A 22,128-nucleotide genomic window follows, 5' to 3' on the forward strand; every position below is an offset into this window, starting at 1 on the left:
AGTTGAACCGACATGCTTAACCTATATTTAGGTATAAATTCAGGTTGTAAGAATGAAATCAAGTCAAAGTGACATGTTAAAGCTCTATGTAAGAATGAAATCAAGTTGGAGTATAACATTTCACCTGCACATACGAATAATATCAAGTTGTAGAAATGAAATTAAGTCCGAGTGACATGTTCACCCTGTATTTTACAATGAAATCACGAAGTAACTATAAATGTCACTGTGGCAACTGGTATGCCTCTACCATAATGCATGGTTGATGTGCAAAACTTCGTCCACACACTCAATGTGCCAAGTTTCATTAGGATACCTCAAGCGGTTTTTTAGTTTAACACTGTTCACAAAATTGATTGCAGATGGAAGGACAGAAGGATGGAATGACAGACAGAGGGACAGACGACCAAAAAACATACTGTATAGGCCATATACTTAGGGAGTCTAAATTTTCACGAATCGGGACTTTCCGACGACTTCACAAGTGGTTAAATTCACTGTCGTGGAGTACTGTACTGAACGGAAAAAGTATACGTGCATCACATTCATATCTGGATCAGAGTCATTATTTTTCGCGTGTCTTTAATTTCACAAATAGCACCCGAATCGTGAAATTCGCAAAAATAACAACCTTGCGAAATATTCAGCGTATACAGTAAGGGTTGGCAAGCAACATTTTGTGGCGGAGGCATAAACATGAAATCCTGTTGGAGTGATTTGATGTCTACTCACCCAAACCACCAGGTTCTCCATCTGGATTACTCAGCCAAGTCTTGGCCGACTGAAGCTGGTTGTTGATGTTGAACGCCGCCTTCTTCATGATTTGGATGTCGTCCATCGACCAATCGTCTTCGTCCGCTGACGTTAGTTTCAAAATGCGCATGATCTCCGTGATCTCATGCGACATTCGGCCGACGATGAAAGTCCGGTTCTGCTGCGCCTCTTCTCGTCCCCGCCCTGGAAACATATTTCAGTCATCTTTAATTTGATTATATGTCAATATCACAAATAGGTCTACAACTACAGCCTCTATGCTTAACATTACTATGAATGATGCTTAATATCAATAGGTATGATGCTTAATATCAATAAGTATGATGCTTAATATGATTTACAGAAGAATGTAGCACTTTATTCAGGTGAAATTACCTTAAAGGGACTGTACAGTACTGGTTGAGGAGGGGGTTCATGTTTTGAACATTCCTAAGTGAGATAATGAGAAACCTCTTATGAAATATGAAAGAGCATGTAATTTTAAGAAGGATTCAACGTTTATTTGATGAAAATTGGTTTTCAAATGGCTGAGATATCCAAAAAAGAGCAATTCTAATAAAGTGTGGGACCCACACTTTATTACGATTGCTTTGTTTTACTTTGTTTTTGGATGTTTCAGTCATTCCAAACCCGATTTTCATCAAATAAACTTTGAATTCCTCTTAAAATGGTATGCTCTGTACTATATCATAAGTGTTTTCTTGGTACAGTTGTATCTCGCAAAAAGTTAAAAGCCCAATTCTCATCTCCACCAATACTGTACTATCCCTTTAATCTATGTTTTTTAACAAGGTATACAATTTATTTCATTTCATTTTATTCATTACGAAGGCTGAAGGATACAAATGACTCCATTTTCCAAAAATGGCTTTTGTGAAAACATACATAACCAGGCAGTACGTGTTTTTTTCATAATACTTTTTTTTCTGAACTTGTAATGTCGATGTTTACAAGTTGTCAGTTTATCCTTTACATACTAATTGAAATTACTTCTCCTTCAAAAAGGTCTACAAATATCACCTTACACACCTAAGCAAGAAAAATTACTTGCACAAAAATCTTCAGTTCAATAGAATATGAAAACTAGAAAAGCACTCCGAGAGTGCAGACCTCCGCCAAGCACGCAGCCCATTTCAACCCGCACTGATCTTGTTTGAGATCAGTGATTTCCACCCAAGTACAGAAAGCCGCCTGATTTCGCAATATAGAAGCCTTTGTTACGTCATAAACCTAGCTCAGCTGCACAGCGCGCCTCGCCCTAGCAGAAACTAGAGCACGCGCTTTAGTGCGCGCATGCAAACCTCAAATACGCGCAGCCTGAACTCCCTAGTTCATTGACCCTACCTGCCAAAATATCAAAAATCCTTCATAAATTACCCAAAAATTCTCGGATCACTACCAAAAGTTAATCGTTTGGTACTTGTGTCATTCTCAACCTTTCCTGCAAGTTTCATTAAAATCCGTTCACTACTTTTTGAGTTATTTTGCACACGGACAAACGAAGAAACCAACTAACAAACAAACCAACGTAACCTCCCCCCTTGGCGGAGGTAATGAGAGAAACTGCAGAGGACTGCAATCAGAAGCAAAGCTTGACACAGTCAGCAGACACCAGCTAGCTGACACCAGCCATTGGACACAATACACCAAACTTATACACTGAACACTGAACATGTCTTCTCACCTCCTTTCTGGAGCATAGTGACACAGATCTTCATGGATGAAATCCAGATGGGTGTGGTCATCTTCAAACTCTCCATGTGGTTTATGAGACTATTGCGTGGGCAACATAGACACCAGCCATTGGACACAATACACTAAACTCATACACTGAACACTGAACACTGGACACGGCCAAGCGACCTCTTCTCACCTCCTTTCTGAACAGTGGCGACATAGATCTTCACTGAAGATATCAGGATGGGTGTGGTCCTCTTCAAACTCTCTGTGTGGTTTATGACACCGTTGGCGTGGGCAACATAGCGGACACCAGCCATTGGACACATTACACCAAACTCATACACTGAACACTGAACACTGGGCACTGGGCACTGCCAAACAGCATCCTCTCACCTCCTTTTTGAAGTGTAGTGACATAGATCTTCATGGAAGAATTCAAGATGGGCATGGTCCTCTTTTACACCAAACTCATACACTGAACACTGAACACTGAACACTGGGCACTCTCAAACAGCCTCTTCTCACCTCCTTTCTGAAGTGTAGTGACATAAATCTTCATGGAAGAAATCAAGATGGGTGTGGTCCTCTTCAAACTCTCTGTGTGGTTGATGAGACCGTTGGCATGGGCAACATGGGTCAGCTCCTTACTCCTGGCTGTCACCTTCTGAGCAAGGTTGGTCAACCCAGGGGTCAGGTTCTAGGATGAAAGGTCAGTTAAAAATCACTGAAAGGTCAGACATTAATGACCACTTGACTCCTTCATTCATTGCTCTGACATTTCTACTTTGTCTAAGTGTGTCATGACATCATACATTTTGTACTCTTAACCCATTGAAGACAAGCTGATTTTGATCATATAACAAGCATTTCCTACAGACACTTGCCCGAGTACACTCAGGACGAGTCTTCTCAGAGTTAAAGGACAAGTTCACCTTCATAAACATAAGGATTGAGAAAATGCAACAATATTAGTAGAACACATCAGTGAAAGTTTGAGGAAAATTGGACAGTCAATGCAAAAGTTATGAATTTTTTAAATTTTTGTGTTGGAACCGCTGGATGAGGAGACTACTACAGCTTGTGAGTCATATGCGTACAACAGTATAAAGAAAATATAAAAGAAAATTCAACATACTTTCACTTTTTTTGCATAATAAAAGAGCACTTGACTTGCCTCTTTCTAAAGGCAGGGGGAATAATATTACCCATAACATTTATCGGTAACGAGTCAGGGGAATGTGTACTTTTTTCAAAAGATGGAATTTTGTGAAATTCTCTTTATATTTTCCTTATATTGTTGTACGCATGTGACATCTAAGTTATTCATACACTGCAGTAGTCTTCTCATCCAGCGGGTACCGCACAAAAACTTCAAAAATTCATAACTTTTGAGCGGATTGTCTGATTTTCCTCAAACTTTCAATGATGTGTTCTACTAATATTGCTACATTCTCTCAATCCTTATGTTTATGAAGGTGAACTTGTCCTTTAAGATAGAGACCTAGCCAGTCCAAATGATGAAAGTATTACAAGATTGAAACCATGAAGAATATCATTGGGGAGGGTTTTGTTTTTTATCATACAGTACGTTGTAATTGGCTACTTAAAGAAATACAAACAACGTGACGATGATAATCATGATGGACAGTACTGTAAAAGTGGTTTCTTTCGGTTTTCTCTTTTGATTTTATCTTCGCACTTTTCGCGCTTTGAGGTTGAACCGCGAATTTAACATCACGCGAAAATGTTTTGAAGTCGCGCGCGAAATCAACCACGCAAGGAAATGATTTGAACTCGCCACTTGTTACAACACTATTGCGCACATGCACACACGAAGATTCTGCACATTGAGTGTATTGATGGTCAACACACACAGCGATACTGCGCAATGTAGGTACACGCATGTTATAAAGTACTTGAGAGACGGGGTTTCAGGTAAGCCTGCATTTAAGTTTAATTTCTATTTGATAAATAAAATAATAATTGGATTATAGTTTGGGTTTTCATGTGCAAAATAAAACAGTTTTTGCCGATTGTGAATTCACAGATTTTGCCAACCGCGAATTTAAAAATGCGCAAAAAAGTCGGCACCAATGGAAACCGCAAGAGTATCTGCACGCGAAAGAAACCACTTTTACAGTATACGGCAGAGTATAACTGCAAAGAACATTCAGAGGCACCTGATTCCCAAAGTGCCTGGTTGTTACCATTTGCTGACTACTGCAAATCATCAGGGTTCTATTTCATAAAAAGCTGATATGATAGCAACTCTTGTTGGAGTGGCAAATGTCATGGTAACAACAAGAATCCCTCTTCCTGATTGGCTGTTGCTATTGGAAGTTGTCATTCCAGCAAGAGTTGCTTTACTAACACCTTTTATGAAATAGGGCCCTGGGGAAAACCACGAGAAGCATCTTTCACACATTTTCTTTTACAGGTACATTACAGATAGGTGGACCACTTCACCCACTTTAATAGCACACTGCTCTTTTTGATGAATAAATAAAGTGAGATCTTTTACGTGCATGAGTCGTTAACAGCTCACACAGGGGACCTCCATATCAGAGGAACAGAGCATTTTTTGCCATGTACCAGAGGGTAGACTCTGGAATCAAACCCTTGTCATTTGGACTGAGAGGCAGATGCAGTACTGACTGCACCAAATCACTGTCAAAACTTGAGGGTAGGCGTAATTTGTGCATCACATTACCATGGAAACACTAAAACTCATCTATTCATATCTGACCTTGACGAAGGTGACCAGGTCCTCCAAGATGTCAACGACCTCAGAGACAGCCAAATACTCCATGACACCCTTGGCCACAGCCAGGATCTTCCTCACTTCTGATTGGTCGAAGCAGAGCAGCAGGTCTGACGTCCCTCCCAGAATTCCTGCCATAAGGAACACAAGAAATAAAATCTGTATTCACATCAGGGCCTTATTTCACCAACATGTGAACAACATTGAGCCTAATCATGAAAATAAAGTTGGGACAGATTCAGATCAAATCTAATAAGGATATTCACAGACATTGAAGATGTATTTTAAAACATGAGAAGTTGGGTCGAAGATATTGTTCCCAAATGGCAAAATGAAACGGTTCCTTACTTCTGACGACTAAATGATTTTAATCAGATTCTGATGACTGAATGATTTTAAACAGACAAGTGTAATCAAACTGAGGATTGATTCTTGAGCTTAGTGAATCATGAAATTCAAGGTGTATTATAAAACATGGGAAGATAAGTGCGAGATATTGTTCCCAAATGGCAAAATGAAACAGTCCCTTACTTCTGAAGACCAACTGATCCTAAATGGCTTAGTGGAATCAAACTGAGGATTCTAGAGCTTAGTGAATCAGGACTCGGGTCACGTCACTACTTTCTGTTTCAATGTTTTTTTCTTTTTTGCTGTTACTCTCCATGAATAGGGTCATTTGATAGATCTGTAGTATCATGAACACCAAGTAAACACCAAATGAACACCAAGTAAACACCAAATGAACACCAAGTAAACACCAAGTGAAACCAAGGATTTAAATCCAAGGCTACTTCCCTCTTTGTCACTTGGTGTTCTAATACAGATTGAGTGTACAATCTTTCTCAAGGAGAATAACAGCAAAACAAAATTCAAACAAAACAAAAAATCTCTCTGTAACTACTATCTCTCTGCAAAGCAAAACAGAAATAAAAAAGAAATACATGTACAACAAAAACCCCTTCATCCTTAAATTCTCCCTCTATCTCATTGTGAATTTTTGACATCAAAATAATTTCCTTTCAAGTGTAGACTGGGCTGCTCTATTGACTGCCTGGTTCCATTTATAATGAAAGAAAAAAAATCATCAGATCTATTCCTGGAACTGTATTTTTAAACTTTACTGAGAGTCCATATCACTTTCAGGATGTGCCTACTTATGAAATTAAAACTCTTAGGAATCCTCTTACATTCACTATCAAGCACTTGATACACAGCTTGAGGTTTAAAGCATACAAACAGCTTGGCTTCCAGTTTACAAGGAATATAAACATCCAGCATAAAGTGCCTGGTTGACCCAAGATTGTTATATTGCCTATAGTGTATCAGATTCCTTCTCCTCCTCCTGCGGCACAATACACCTTGTAATAGTTTTACTCGATACATGGCGCAATATGAAGGCATTGCTATTTATTTCTATCTTATATCTCACCGCTATTTTTCAAGAATGTGTTTGTACGTAAATACAGTTGTATAGACAAGCCTATTGCACAAATGGCATTTTGCATTTTATACACAAAGTGTGTTTGATGAATTAATTGCAGGAAAAGAAAAAAAAAAAGCTGCAAAAAACTGCTTGTCCAAAAGTGACACATGAATTAATTGATTAACAATATCCAAGTGGGACGTGTTTCATGCCATTTGTTTCCCTGAGCAAAATCCGACATATAGTATACATCACACATCATATAGTTTTGTAGAACAGGTTGAGAAACTTCTGTCATCTCATTGGTTGTGAGCCATGTATATTATAAAATGGGCTTTAGAATCTCTGCAATCTGATTTTTTTTTTTTTTTTTTTTTTCAATTCAATTCAATTCGTTTATTTCCATTTCAATCACAATAAAACAACATGAAGCATTCGGTGTTACAGATGAACATAAACAACAATGACATGTAAAAGAAACCACAACAACATCAGAATTACAGTCATGAATTCCAGAATATAAAAGGCAACAAGTAAAATGGAAAATGGTGTACACATAAAAAGCCAATAAGGCCTGTAGGCGCGCATACACCGTTGTTACAAATCGTGTAGAATTGGAATCAAAGTTGTTTTCAAAAACCATAAATCAGTTTTATACAGAAGATACACAAACGAACATCAGACACAAAAAAACAACAAAAAACGAAATGAACGTAGAAAGAATTGTTAGATACATCAATGCTATCTTAATAAAAAGATAAAAGATGTCTTTTATACTGCTTCTTGAATAAATTATTATGTTGCTTATTATAATTATCTGGCTTAATAATTGCATTCCAAAAAACTGGTCCTGTATGACGAAGAGTTTGTTTTAATTTCGTACTACGACATTTCCATTGATGAACTTTATTGCAGCTCCGTGTGTTATGAGTGTGTATATTTGAATTTAATGTAAACATATTAATGATCTAAGGAGAGAGTGTATCTGTGTGGAAGCGTTGCATGAAAGAAATTATTTGAAGTTTATTTATATCGTGCAGCTTAAGTGTATTCAATCGTTTAAATAACTGAGAAGTGTGAGCTAAATATGGAGATTTTGTAACATTACGAATTGCTTTCTTTTGTAATTTGAATAACTTATCAAGTCTGGAATTAAAAGTGTTTCCCCATACGACATTACAATACAACAAATGAGGCAATATAAAAGAATTGTAAAGAGAAAATAAAACAAAAGATGGCAATTCAAACTTCAAACGATTTAAAACACCTACAAACTGCGCAACTTTTCTGCATACATTTTCTATGTGTTCACGCCAGTCAATATTTTCATCCAGAATAATACCTAAAAACTGAACTGATTTACATCGAGTTATTGGCTTTCCATATATTTTTATGTCATTTGTGAATTGCACATTTCCCTTCTTCTTATGAAATAACATATAATTAGTTTTATCTACATTTAATGACAGTTTGTTGCACTGAAACCATTTCACAATTTTAAACACATTTTTATTTACAATATCATATAAAATATCTATATTACTATGTGAAGCAAGAATAGTGGTGTCATCAGCATACAAAATGAAATCAAAATCAGGGCAAGAATTAACAATATCATTGATATAAAGCAAAAAAAAGCAAAGGACCTAAAATCGACCCCTGTGGGACCCCGGTGCAAATCGTTTTAAAATCAGAAGAAACAGAATCAAAGACAGTATATTGCATTCTACCAGAGAGATAAGACTTAAACCACTTCAAACAAATACCTCTGATACCATAATACTCTAATTTCTTTAATAAAATAAAATGGGAAAGAGAATCGAAAGCCTTTGAAAGATCCATAAATATTCCTATTACATTTTTATTAACATTTATTTCATTGATTATTCGGTCTTGTATTTCAGTAATAGCCATTTCAGTTGAAAAACATTTTCGGAAACCATACTGACTCGGATATAAAACATTTTTGGACAATAAAAACTTATAAAATCTATTATACATTATTCTTTCGAGGATTTTAGAAAAACAAGGTAGAATTGAAATGGGTCGATAATTACTAAAAACTTGAGAGTCACCTTTTTTAAAAACAGGAATCACTTTGGCTATTTTCAACTTATCAGGTACAATACCGTTAGAAAAAGACAAATTCAAAACATAAATTAATGGTTCAATTATTGCATCGATTACCCCTTCAACTACTTCACCATCAATATCATCAAATCCTGAACTTTTCCCGGATCTTATTTCTGCACATATATCCAGGATTTCCTTTTTTGTTACAGGTTTCAAAAACAAACTTTCATTTATGGGTGTATTCATATATTCAGAGAAAGCATATTCATTTTCAGAAAAATTCTCATTCATTTTCAAACCAATATCAACAAAATATTCATTAAAATTATTTGCTATAATATCAGGTTCGTATATAGTATTATCATCTATCTTAAATGAATTACATAAAGTTTGCTTACCCTGTTTACGTCCAAGTACATCATTTATTAACAACCATGTCTTTTTTAAGTTATTCTTTACATATGAAAACTTTTTATGATAATAAGATCTTTTCGCTCGACGTAAACACGAGTTCAATTCATTACGACATTTTTGATACATTACTTTGTTTTTTTCAGACGGATTTTTCATATATCCTTTAAAAAGCTTATTTTTCTTTCGTATATCTTTCAAAATAGCAAATGTAACCCATGGTTTCTTTATAATACATTTCCGTTTACTTTTTTTCACCCTAGGAATACATTTGTCATACTCCGCACAGAAAAATTCAAGAAAAACATTATATGCATCATTTGCATCACTTTCACTGTATACAAATGACCAATCAATCGACTGTAAAATATTATTAAATTTCAAAATATTAATTGGGTTAATCTCTCGAAATATGAACAAGTTTACTTTTTCAGTGTCTTTACCATGTGAGGGATATATTATGCTATAAATTGGAAAATGATCTGTCATATCAGTCAAAAAAATTCCAGAATGAATAGATTTATTTACAACATTTGTCATTATATTATCTATAAGAGAAGCAGAGTTTCCTTGAATACGGGTAGGCTTATCTACTAATGGATACACACCGGCTGAAAACAACAAATTAACAAAATCACTTACATAAGAAATATTATACGCATTAAGTATGTTGATATTGAAATCTCCCATAATAAATACAGATTTATCTTTAATAAATTCATGATTTAAAAATGTTTCAAAATAAGCAATAAATGATTGCACATTACATTTCGGCTGACGGTACAAAACTTGAACAATATTATGCTTACAAATTCCAGATAATAATTCAATACAAAGAGATTCAAGCCCTTCACATTCTTGCATTGGTTTAATACAGACTCTATATTTCAAATCTTTCCTGATGAACATTGCAACGCCCCCTCCTCTACCTGAAGACCTGTCAGAATGTATAAAATCATACCCGTCAATATCAAAAGAAAGCGGCAAGCCAGGAGATATCCATGTTTCAGATATGCCTATTATAGAAAAAGAAAAATCAAGGCACGCAAGAAAACCGCAAACTTTATCAAAGTTGCGTAATAAACTTCGTGCATTTATATGTATAAAACTTAAATTTACATCTACTTTATTTACTTTAACATTAAATTCAGCATCAGTTACATAATCTACACTTCTTACATCATGAATCAAATTATCATCACCATCATATAAGTTAAACTGAAATCTGCTTCCCAGATTGAGATAATCCGTTTCCTTTTCTGCGTGCTTATCGAAATTTACAAACTCCTCATCGCTGACGCCAAAAAAAGGTAAATTATTAAATGAATTATCATTTTCTACATAACCAGTACTTGTTTCGTCAGAGCCAAAAAAATCAGATTGTAATGTACTTACTGAGTGTGACATACAGAAACAATACCTCAAAACGTTAGAACAAACAACATCAACAACAGACGAAGATCAATATATCAAAATTGTAATCACTGAAACAGAGCAAAAAGACAACAGAGCATGTACATATAAATGTGAAAAAATAATCATCAAATTGTCACAATGTAGTTTAGCAAAACAAAGAGAAAGCTATCAAAAATTGACCAATGACAAATCGCAATATATATATCACTTGGCATGTACTTTTTTTTAGTGTAATTCATAATTTGACCAATTCGTCCCTGCCCCTAATCACCTTCTTCACTGACTTCCCATTTGTGGCGGGCAAGAGTACGACAATGCGCCTGTCTGAGGCCCAAGCCTCCTTCACTTTCGTGTGTTTTTTCGCGTCCCACAGTAGCTGCTGGTTCTGTGCCGTGAGTGCCTCGTCGATCCCCATGCCTGTGCCCGCAAGCTTCTTCCGTGCGCGCAGCACTGCCGTTCGTGTTTTGTACGAGTGGAACTTGGCGATGATGACACGCGGACGTGCCCTTGGTTTAGCGCCATCTGCGGTGGACGATGAAGATTTGGCACCAGGCTGAGTGTGTCTCGGAGCGATTCGGTGAGATCGGTCCAAGTCGGTCACAGACAAAGGCACCTTCAGTCGCTGGGATACCAAATTGCAGATAAGATCGTCGGTGCTTTCATTGTTGCCCTCAGGAACACCGTAGAACTTCAGGCAATTTCGTCTAGAGTATTGTTCCATTTCGTTGATGGAGAGCTGGAGGTTGTGGATGGAATCTGCCTGCGAAGCGAGCTGGCTATTCAGGCGATCAATCTCACTTGCCTTGGCCTGAATGGCGACTTCGTTCTCCATTGTGGCACTTTCACTCTTCTCCAGCCTCGTCATTATTTCCACATTGCGTTTCTCTAAGCTCGCTAATCGGTCAGCAAATTTCCCCAATTGTTTGTTGATTCCCTTTTCAAGGGCCTTTTCAATGGCTTCAAAGAATGCATCGCTTTGCAAGTACTCTTGCATGGCATGTACAGCGATAGCCTCTATGTTGGCTTGGGATCTAGTCGAAGCCATGTTAGGCGATGTTCCAAGAAGAAGAATACAAAATATTTCAAGATATGATGATGAAGAAGCAGATAATCAGACAAGCAGAGGGTCAGTCAAAATAACAATAAGTGAAATGTGTGGGTTTCATTCTGCGTCATTGCAAATTTGGTAATCACGGTAATTCACAAGTATCATATTTCACGCCGACCGTTACCACAACATGTCCAAGATGATACATTTCGCGAAGAGATCGACCGATGTTTACCACATAGTTCAAATATGAGAGGGAATGATTCAATAAGGAATAAAATATTGCAGCAATGATACAGTACCTTCTCTAGATAATCAACCTTGGAACAGAATATGGTCGTAGTATATAGTTCAAGTGTGGGATGAGAAGTGGACGTACGCTGCGCCAGGTGGGACTACGGGGTGGCACAAATCATAGTGGTCACTCTCTGGATCCGCTTGAACGTGCAAGTATTTTTCACAAAGTCGGCATTTCCTCCATGGAATGTTTGGTTCTTTCGTCAAAAAATAACACTGCACTATGATATACAACACTTGTGAAGAAAATGAAGAAATGGACTTGGCAAAAATAGCTGTATTATGATCAGTAAAATGGTCAGCTCTCTATGACGCTCTCTATGACGTCCGACTGGTCAATTATCATGCATCGATTTTTAATGATCCACACTGAGTCATGCGTCAAGTACAATCCAAACGCATGGCTCAAGTCTTGTATAGTGTTGTAGGTGAACCGGATGTATAATGAGGAAAATGGTTGTATTTCATGAATTTACGGGCTCTTTTTATAACACAAGTGCTGCACAGGCCTATTTCGTGGATCAGTGAGAATTGGATGCTCTCGTTTAACTTTGGTACAGTCTAAAACAGTTTCAAAGTTAGACTTGCTCATCCAATTTTGCATGAACATAAAGCTGGATGTAATCTACAAGACTATTAAGTTAAATTTTCAAAAAATTTGCATTTTCCATTTTAAATTAATTAAACATGCAAATATATGCAAAAAACCTAATTTTCATCTGTAATTGGCTAATAAAAGCTTATGGAATGCTGATATTTGGTGTAAATATTCCTAGTGAGATTCTGAACATTTGTGCGTTAAAAAAAAATTCAGTATCAAAATTAATTTCTTATGTTTTTTAATGTTTTTTTTATTTTTTTATGTATTTCTTTGTTTTTTTTACTTTTGTTTTTGTTTTTTTCAGCAGAATTTGTCATACACATTTTTTGAAGCATAATTATACTAAAATAAATTGATTTCAGCAATTAGAATTAAAAATATGAATCTTTATATGAATTAATTGAAAAAACACAATTTGTATTGACTTTGTACACAAAATCACGTTTTTGAGCAATTTTGGGGTTGACAAAAACTTTTTGAAGGGGCGTGGCTTCGGAACGGTATGCCCAGGCGCGACAAATTTGGTTTCAAAAGCTGCCCGAGACTTGAAAGTAAAAAGTCAGCGAGTGGTGCGGTCAAAAGATTTTGCGCGGCAGAATGGTCGTGGAATTTGTTGAGGGGGGGAGGCCAAATATGAATCTTTATATGAATGAATTGAAAAAACACAATTTGTATTGACTTTGTACACAAAATAACGTTTTTGAGCAAGTTTGGAGTTGACGAAAACTTTTTGAAGGGGCGTGGCTTCGGAACAGTATGCCCGGGTGCGACAAATTTGGTTTCAAAAGTTGCCCGAGACTTGAAAGTAAAAAGTCAGCGAGCGGCGCGGTCAAAAAATTTTGCGCGCCAGAATGGTCATAATGGACCCCCCCCCCCCCCCCCCCCCCCCCGGTAAGTCAGGGTTAAATGACCTTCCCTTGGTGTTTGCTCACCCCATTACTTTTATCCCCCTTCTCAATCTGACCATCTCCCTGCTAAAGAAACCCTACCTGTCCTTTTTGTTTTCATTCTTCCATCTCTCCCCAGCCCAACCAAAATGTAGAGTGTCTTGTTGTTGTTCATCTGCACTCAATACTTTTATTAAGTGTTTGTTTGCTTTTTATGTTTGTCATTTTGCCTCTGATGAAGATCCTGCTAGGATAAAACGCTCAGGCCCCTTTTGACTGAAGCTTACTCCCCTGGTTTGCTATTATTGGATTTTTAAGCAATCTTTAGCAAACATTTTTGTGTTCCTAAATCTCATTTAACTCTCAATGATTCACAGGGTCAAATCACTATAAATTTCCTCACAATGGCTTATATTCTGAGGTTCTCAATTCTAAATCAGGTTTTTCTGTTTCCTATATTACCACCCTCCTGGCAATGTTCCTTGAAAAGGTTCTTTTAAATGATGATGATGATGACCCACAGCATTTGTAGAGCACCATATATCTGTTATAGAAACATTTCAAAGGTGCAGACTTCTCAAAGAGAGTTACCAATTGAATGCCTGGTAAAAAATGTGAGCCTTGAGTGAGAGGTTTTGAAGTGATCCAGAGTGGCAATTTCACAGAGAAAAGATCATCATGGAGGGAGTTCCCTAGGCAACGAGCAACAGAGAAAAATACCCGGCCTCCGCATCCCTTGAGATGTGCAATGGGCATCTCAGTGGAGAGAAGATGAAATCAAGTTCTACTGATTGGTATCACTATCATCTTTAAACTGCTTCACTTCTTTTTTCTTTCCTTTTTTTTTTTGTGCAAGGTTCTACTTCTAAATCTAGTTTTACTGGTTCTTATCACCACCCTCCATTAAATGCCTCTTTTTATGGGTTCTGCTTTTTAATCAAGTTTGACGGTATCCCCTGAATGCCTGTTGTTCCAGGTTTATTTATCTACATGTATGTATTTATTTATTCATTTATCTATCTATTTTTTATCTATCTATTTATTTATTTATTTATTCATTTATTCATTCATTTATTCATTCATTTAATCAGTTGAAAGTATGTCGCAATACAGGATAAGTTGCTTCGCATCTCCAATCATGTGAAATAAAACTTTCTTCCATGAATTTGTTTCCCACCAGAAAACCAAAGTTCCATTAACCCCTTGAGAATGAGCTGATTTTTCCATAGCACAAATTTCCCCCAGATACCTGCAAGAGTATACTCTGGGCGACTGGTCTTCAACAAGTTAAGAGTAGTTATGTTCACACACAGTTGCCAAACTCGAAGTCTAGGTTGAAAACTTAACTGTCGATGATTAGCTCCACTCGTAAATTCTAGACGTGCGTTCTCAAGCACACCTAAACCTTAAGTTACAGCTTACGAGCGAGCCCAACTCGATGATTATAACAGAAGTGCAGAGTCTTTGCTAGATGACTTTGTGCCCCTACAAAATAGTGCAGCGAACGAGACTCAAGGTTCTTGCTAACTCACAAGCTCATCGACTATTGTGTCCACATGGAGCAAAAACTACAAGTGGATACCCCTCTGACTCATAGAGAGAGCGTAAACCCTAAGGGTGCGTTTATAAGATTTTTCTTCTGGCCAGAAACAGTGTTTTGAAACACTGTTTCTGGCCAAACAGTGATTCTAGCTCGAAAAAAATTCTTATAAACGCTTGCCGTGATTTGAAACAGTGTTTTGAAACACTGTTTGTAAACGCACAAAATAGTGCGTTTACAAACAGTGTTTCTGTAGAATCAGTGTTTCAAAAATCTTATAAACGCAACCGCGATCGCAAACACTGTTTATGTGACGTCACAATGCCTTGCGCGCACCCTGTTAGACCTTTTGCCGAGGAAAAACTACGCAGAGTGAGTTGCGCAATGGCACAGACTGAGCGAGAGCCCCAACCAAAATGGCCCCAACACGCTCGGAGAAAAAATCTTATAAACGCTCTCCCGACGAAAGTGTGATTTGAAACAGTGTTTCAAAACAGTGTTTCAAAACAGTGATTCTAGACCCGCAAAATCTTATAAACGCACCCTAAGATGTGTCTTGGTTTCCATAATCATCAACTAAACTTCAAAGGGTGTGTACAGTTCTGGTTGAGGTGAGGATTTAGCTTTTAACATTTTGTGAAATATTCAGAAACTACTCTATGTGATGTCAAAGAGCATTAAATTCTAAGGGGTATCAAAAGTTTATTTGATGAGAATCTGTTTTGAAATGGCTGAGATATCCAACAAGGTGAAACAGGGAGATCGTAATAAAAGGTATGGCCGGTCGCCTTTTATTATTATCACTTTTTTGGATATCTCAGCCATTTGAAAACAATTTTCATCAAATGAACATTGAATCCTTCTTAAAATTACATGCTCTTTCATATTTCATAAGAGGTTTCTCATTATCTCACTTAGGAATGTTCAAAACATGAATCCCTACCTCAGCCAGTACTGTACAGTCCCTTTAAGATTGCTTGTTCTTTCAAGTGCGTCCACAAGGTGCTAAACTACAAGCTAATCATTGAGAGTTAAGTTTTTGACCTGAACTTAAAAGTTTAGGAATTGCGTGTGAACGGAACTAAAGTCACTCAACCTACCCCTCGCCCCATCGATAAGAATCTTCCTGGCTTCAGAGCTGAATGGATCACTCTTGAGGGTCAAGGCAGCCTGGGAGAGCTGATGGGCGGACTCCTCCACTTTTTGGAAGGCTGGAGGCATCTCTTGCCTCAGAATCTTGTCTTGAGTGGACTCTGCTGTATCCTTGCCAACCTAGACACACAAAACAAACAGATGTTACCATGACAATGAGAGATACCAAAGTCTTTGCTGTACTTTTTAGACTGTAAATCAAGAAATATATTGTGGCACAAAATTTTCACACATTGGAGCCAATGGCCTCTATCACAGTATAAAAGTTTCATGCATTGAGCAGCAACCTTTTAGTAATGATTTAGATATAGTGTTCTTAAAAACATGACAATTTGGGGCTTTTTGTTATTTCTGGATTTTCACAAACACATTCTGGTTTTACAGTAATTTCAAATAAAACATTTCTAGCTTACTAGTATCACCAGTTTGGTTTGTGAACAGAGAACAAGTTTGCAAATTTCTCCAAACTATCAGCAAGAGGTCATACCTGTAGGTGACAGTAAATGTATTAACTGTCATCGTAGAAGTTCAGTCATCATCATCATCATGATACTTACTGCAGTGGACTAATTATTTAGAACGATTTTAAGCTATTTAATCTTGGTCATCCTAAACACAAATTTCTTTTGCAAACCATTAACCTTTCACTCTTTAATGTTATATTTTAAACACAACTTTACTTTCACTACACCAGAAGGAAATGAGCAAAGAATCATATCTCAGCATAAAATCGTATTCATGTTACACGGACCATCAGATTTTACTTTAGATTTGTACATCGGAATTCAAAAAGGTTTAAAGATTAGTATTGACAGCTTGACATACAAATGTCTCATACTACAGTCTTTCTTAAAATGACAGAAACATGTATACAAATTATATGTCAAGGTTGACATACAAACAACATTGAAGGATGTCAAAACTTTCTTTGAATAAGTTGTAGTTCCATTCAAGTAACCTTTTAGTAATGATTTAGATACAATTTTTCTTATAGTTTTAGTGTAGTGTTTGTACATAGTGGTAGTGCAGCGTCACATTTTATAGTGTTTAATAGTGTAGTGTTATGTATGCATTGTTAGTGTAATGTTGTGTTGTATTATGTATAGAGTGTTGTGTAGACTTGTATACTAATGTAATGTTAGTGTAGTGTTATCTGCATAACTGTTCAAAGTGAACTATTGTCTGTGGTGTTGTGTAGTATTATGGATCAGTGCTAGTGTAGATGTATGTATGTAGTATTATGTAGAGATTGTTGTATAGAATTGTACACATAGTGTTAGTGTAGAGTTATCTGCATAACTGTTAGTGAAGTATTATGTCTGTAGTTTTGTGTAATATTATGTATGGAGTGCTAGTGTAGTGTTATGTTTGTACATTGTGTTCGTGTAGTGGTATCTGCATAATTGTCAGAGAAGTATCATGTCTGTAGTGTTGTGTAGCATATGCATGGAGTGTTAGTGTAGTGTTATGATTGTACATAGTGATAGTGCAGTGTTATCTGCACAACTGTTAGTGAATTTTATGTCTGTAGTGTTGTGTAGTATTATGTATGGAGTGCTAGTGTAGTGTTATGACTGTACATAGTGTTAGTGTAGTGTTATGAGGATATATACTAACCTTGACAAGATTCTGTACAGCAGCACTGACAGCCATGACTGGTCTGGAGAGATCCGGCATAGCGTTGCCATCTTGGGCTTCTTCATGTAGGATCACTAGCTGAGAAACCTGGAGAAAGAGATATCCAAACTATCCAAATTAGAAAACCATTCATTATCAACTAGCTGAGACACTTATAAGGGAGAGAAAGATATCCAAACTATCCATTAGAAAACAATTCATTATCAACTAGCTGAGACACTTATAAGGGAGAGAAAGATATCCAAACAATCCATTAGAAAACCATTCATTATCAACTAGCTGAGACACTTATAAGGGAGAGAAAGATATCCAAACTATCCATTAGAAAACCATTCATTATCAACTAGCTGAGACACTTATAAGGGAGAGAAAGATATCCAAACTATCCATTAGAAAACCATTCATTATCAACTAGCTGAGACACTTATAAGGGAGAGAAAGATATCCAAACTATCCATTAGAAAACCATTCATTATCAACTAGCTGAGACACTTATAAGGGAGAGAAAGATATCCAAACTATCCATTAGAAAACCATTCAGTATTTCTATCTGCAACACCTTGGGGGTGAAAGATATCCGAACTATCCATTACAAAACCATTCTTTATCACTAGCTGGGAAACCTACAGAGAAAAGGTTATCCAGTAACTATCCATTAGAAAACCATGTAAGTCAGTATCACTAGCTGAGACAACTTGGTAGAGAAATATATAATCCAAACTATACATTAGAAAAACATTCATTATTATCAACTCTCCAACGATCCATTCTAACAACACGTATTATGAATTACAACTCTCCAGAATATCCCTACCATTTCTTATAATAAAAATCCAAACTTTCAATTGAATACAACCATTCATTGTTATAAAGTATTCAAAGTAAATTCATTTAAAAAAATGAAACATTCATTATTCTCAGCTATCCAACTGACAATTCTATTTATAACCTATCACAATATCAAATTTACTATTCTTTGACCCCAAGTAGTATCCATTACCATAGTAATGACCTTTTGACCCCAGAAAACATTCTCCATCCTAGATATCCTCACCAAACTCACTCCATACCTACTCTGCTTGTCAGCCTCACTCTCCCATCCCATCAAACTCAGCCAACATTCATTTGACAGTCCTGGCACGGAACACTATCTTTATGTCAGCTGGATTTAGGATATTTCAAGTCTGGATGCAATCTTCACACACAACATGCTCTCGAGAGGGAGGATAGATTTTTATAAAGTAGGAATGGAGTGTTTGATGTATGCACGGAGTAAAGCAACATAGAATATTGACATGAAAGAAAGCAAACAGTGCAATTTTTCATTTTACATCACATCACATGAATTCCTTTCAAAGAAATCAAAGTAAGCATTCTGAAGGGACTTTCCTCCACTACACAAAAAAAGAAGATATATTACAGACTCCATCTCTCCAGCTTTTGGTGGGAGATCTTCCGCTTGAGGCCATGTTCTATTCAACATCTCCCACTTTCAAGCTTGCGTTTCTCCGGCTCTAACTATGTGTCTCTCGCTTAAGATGTATAATAATTATTCTTCCCTCCTTAAAAAAAAAATATTTAGCTTTCCCCCGACAAACCTCATTTTTGCCGTAACGTTCAAAGATAAGGGTAAGATATCACCAGAGAGCATACATTGTACAGCCCTAGAGCTTTCAGATCATGGCTGGAAGGGACTTCATACTTTGCGCTCCTGAGGTACTTTTCAGAGACTCCAACCCTCCCGTTTTCGACGGAAGATCTCCCGCCGAAAACCCATTTTGGCAAAATCTCCCGTTCTCCCGCTTGAGATTTAATTTCTCCCGCCCTGGCTCTGTGTCTCCCGTTGGAAAGGATTTCTTACTTATTGCTATTGTATGTTGAAAAAAAAAATAAGCCTTTATAGCACCAGAGAGCATCTAGAACCCTAGGAACTTTGCACTTCGCACACATCAACTTGGAGTTTGCTAGGGGTTTCAGGCGGGAGAATCTCTAGATCAGAAGGTGCTTTGGGTGGGAGTCTCTGACGTTTGCTTGTCGGGCAGGAGAATGTCCTATTTAAAGGACAAGATCACCCAAATACATGCGTGGATTGGGTGATTGCAGCAATGCTAGTATAACACATCAGTGAAGTTTGAGTAGAATCAGACAATCTGTTCAAAATGGTGAATTCTGAAAGTTTCATGCCGCCATCGCAGGATGAGAAGACTACTACAGTTTGCGACATCACTACAGGACAAAAATATTGAGAATTCAACCAAATTTATTTTTTTTTAATGAAAAGTGCACATTCCCTCAACTTGTTACAGAAAGATTGAAGTCAAGTGTTCTTTCATTTTGCTAGAATATGAAAATATGTTGAATTTTGTTTACATTTTCTTTTATTCATTGTCCTGCAATGAGTCACAAACTACTGTAGTCTTTTTATCCATCAAGAGCTGCCATAAAAGATTGTCCAATTTTCCTCAAACTTTCACTGCTTTCTCCTACTATTATTGCTGCATTCACTCAATCCCAATTTTGGTGAACTTAATTGTCCTACAGGAGATAAGTGGGGTTAGAGTCTCTGATATTACTTTTATTCACTGACACCAAATTTCACAGTCTGCCAACTTGCCTCGGATGTGTGATCTTTGGTTTCAAGATGTCATGACATAATTTCAGAGCTACCAAGTCTCACGCATTCTCCGTGAGACCCACACATTTAGGGTCCGTCTCATGATTTCACGCATGGCACCCATTTTTCTCACACATCGAGAGCATAGGTCAAAGGATTAACCAGGGGTCACACTTAACTTTTTTTTTAACTAGCCAGGCGGACTACTTAGAATCAATTTTTACACTGAAGCAATATTTTGGCTAGCCAGACGGACTAGTTACTTCAGAATTTTATGATTTTTAGCTAGTCCGACATGATTTTGGGTGGCCAATGGCCAGCGGACCATCGCCAATTTTGAACCCTGTTAACATGATCGTTGTAATTAAAGGTATATATCCCTTTTGTCTTTCAAAATAAGTAAAAAATAGTCACTTAAGTATGCACCAGATCGCACCATTAAGACATAAGAGCTAGAAATTGAAAAAGCTGCGTACCGTGCTCCTGCATGATCCCCCTGCTCGGTCGCTTCGCTCCCTTGCTCGCGTGCTGCGTGCGCTTGCGCCAAGGATGCCAAGTCATGATAATCTCACGCATAAAAATTTTTGGAACTTGGCATCTCTGCAATTTCAATGTTTGACCTTTGGAATAAGACGTAGCCTACTGAGAATTACATTTATCAAACTGTCTGTTTTATCCACTGATCATATCATTGTTGACTCATGTTGTTACAAAACATAACAATATTGTACTCTCCTAACATATTGAATCAGTTCTAACCACAAGCATAATAATAATGCTACATCAAGTGACATGGGTCAAAAATGTGAAGTTGCACTTTGTCATAATGCTCAGCCTATAAAGGATATAAAAACTGTACAAGGTCTTACAGTAAGTTATGCACACTTTCCATGGAGCAAATTTACAGAATGTTAAGCAAACACAGTGTATGACCTTAGCGTACATTGTATGATACAGATGTGGCTTGGTCAGGGTGCACATCATAACATAGTTTGATCCTGTGTGTGTGGTATACAGTGTTTGGTCTGCCATGTTAAGCAGGATTTGTTACGAGCAGTCCACGGCATGGCAGTCTAATGCTTGCACCAGGCTAGCTATGTGTCTGTATATTAGTGAGCTAAGTACTTTCAATTAAAACTAATAGACACAAGCTAAAGCTGAGACCCTGGGTGGTAATGTCATCACGGCTGTCTGTTATCTCCATTCACTGACAAAGTATTCAAAGTTTCATATGGCCAATGTCCATCCCATAGAGGACACAGGAAGATATACATTCTGTATCCACAGCACAAGCCCTCCCCTCCCCCTCCCATTCCCTAAACTCTGTTCCACCTTCGCCACGAATATTCCCTACTGACATCTTCTTCCTTCCTACCCCAATGCCGCCTTTCCTACTCCCCCTCCCCATCATATATCCCACCCCAGCCCCACAGCCTTCCCTGCCGCACCCCCCCCCCCCTCCTTCAACATTCCCATCCTGTTGCTTCCTGCCACACCCCATCCCATCTCCCCTATCCTCTCCCATCATTCTTTCCCACCCCTACCCCTTCTTGCTTCATTCCTCATCTTCCTTTCTTCCTTCCCCACCCCCAAATCTGCTTTGCCCCCCCCCCCATTTTACCTCCCCACCCACATTCTTCCTATCCCATCAACTTTTGCCTTCCCCGCCCCATTTTGTCCTCCTCATCCCGTCCCCCCCCCATCAACCTTTCCCCTTTCCTCATTCCCCACCCCTTCCATTCCCCACCCCCTTCCACTCCCCTCCCCCCTCCCCCAGCTTTCTCCCTGACCTAAATGAATCAAATTACACATC

The 22,128-nt window shown here is 37.6% G+C and overlaps 1 protein-coding gene across 1 annotated transcript in view; it reads right to left on the reverse strand.

The window, feature by feature from the left end:
• Positions 1-22,128, reverse strand: part of LOC139745302 (vinculin-like) — an 81,848-nt gene that overhangs the window by 36,311 nt on the left and 23,409 nt on the right. Inside the window, exons 2-6 of the mRNA XM_071655699.1 lie at positions 17,681-17,788; positions 16,012-16,183; positions 5,201-5,346; positions 2,980-3,151; positions 733-957 (exon numbers count right to left, since the gene is read on the reverse strand). Of these exons, the coding sequence (XP_071511800.1) occupies positions 733-957; positions 2,980-3,151; positions 5,201-5,346; positions 16,012-16,183; positions 17,681-17,788 (823 nt within the window). The remainder of the gene's footprint in view (positions 1-732; positions 958-2,979; positions 3,152-5,200; positions 5,347-16,011; positions 16,184-17,680; positions 17,789-22,128) is intronic.

This window comes from Diadema antillarum, unplaced genomic scaffold (assembly GCF_040938485.1).
Source record: "Diadema antillarum isolate AM-2024a unplaced genomic scaffold, OU_Dant_1.0 seq00001250_RagTag, whole genome shotgun sequence".
In the NCBI taxonomy this organism is placed as follows: domain Eukaryota; kingdom Metazoa; phylum Echinodermata; class Echinoidea; order Diadematoida; family Diadematidae; genus Diadema; species Diadema antillarum.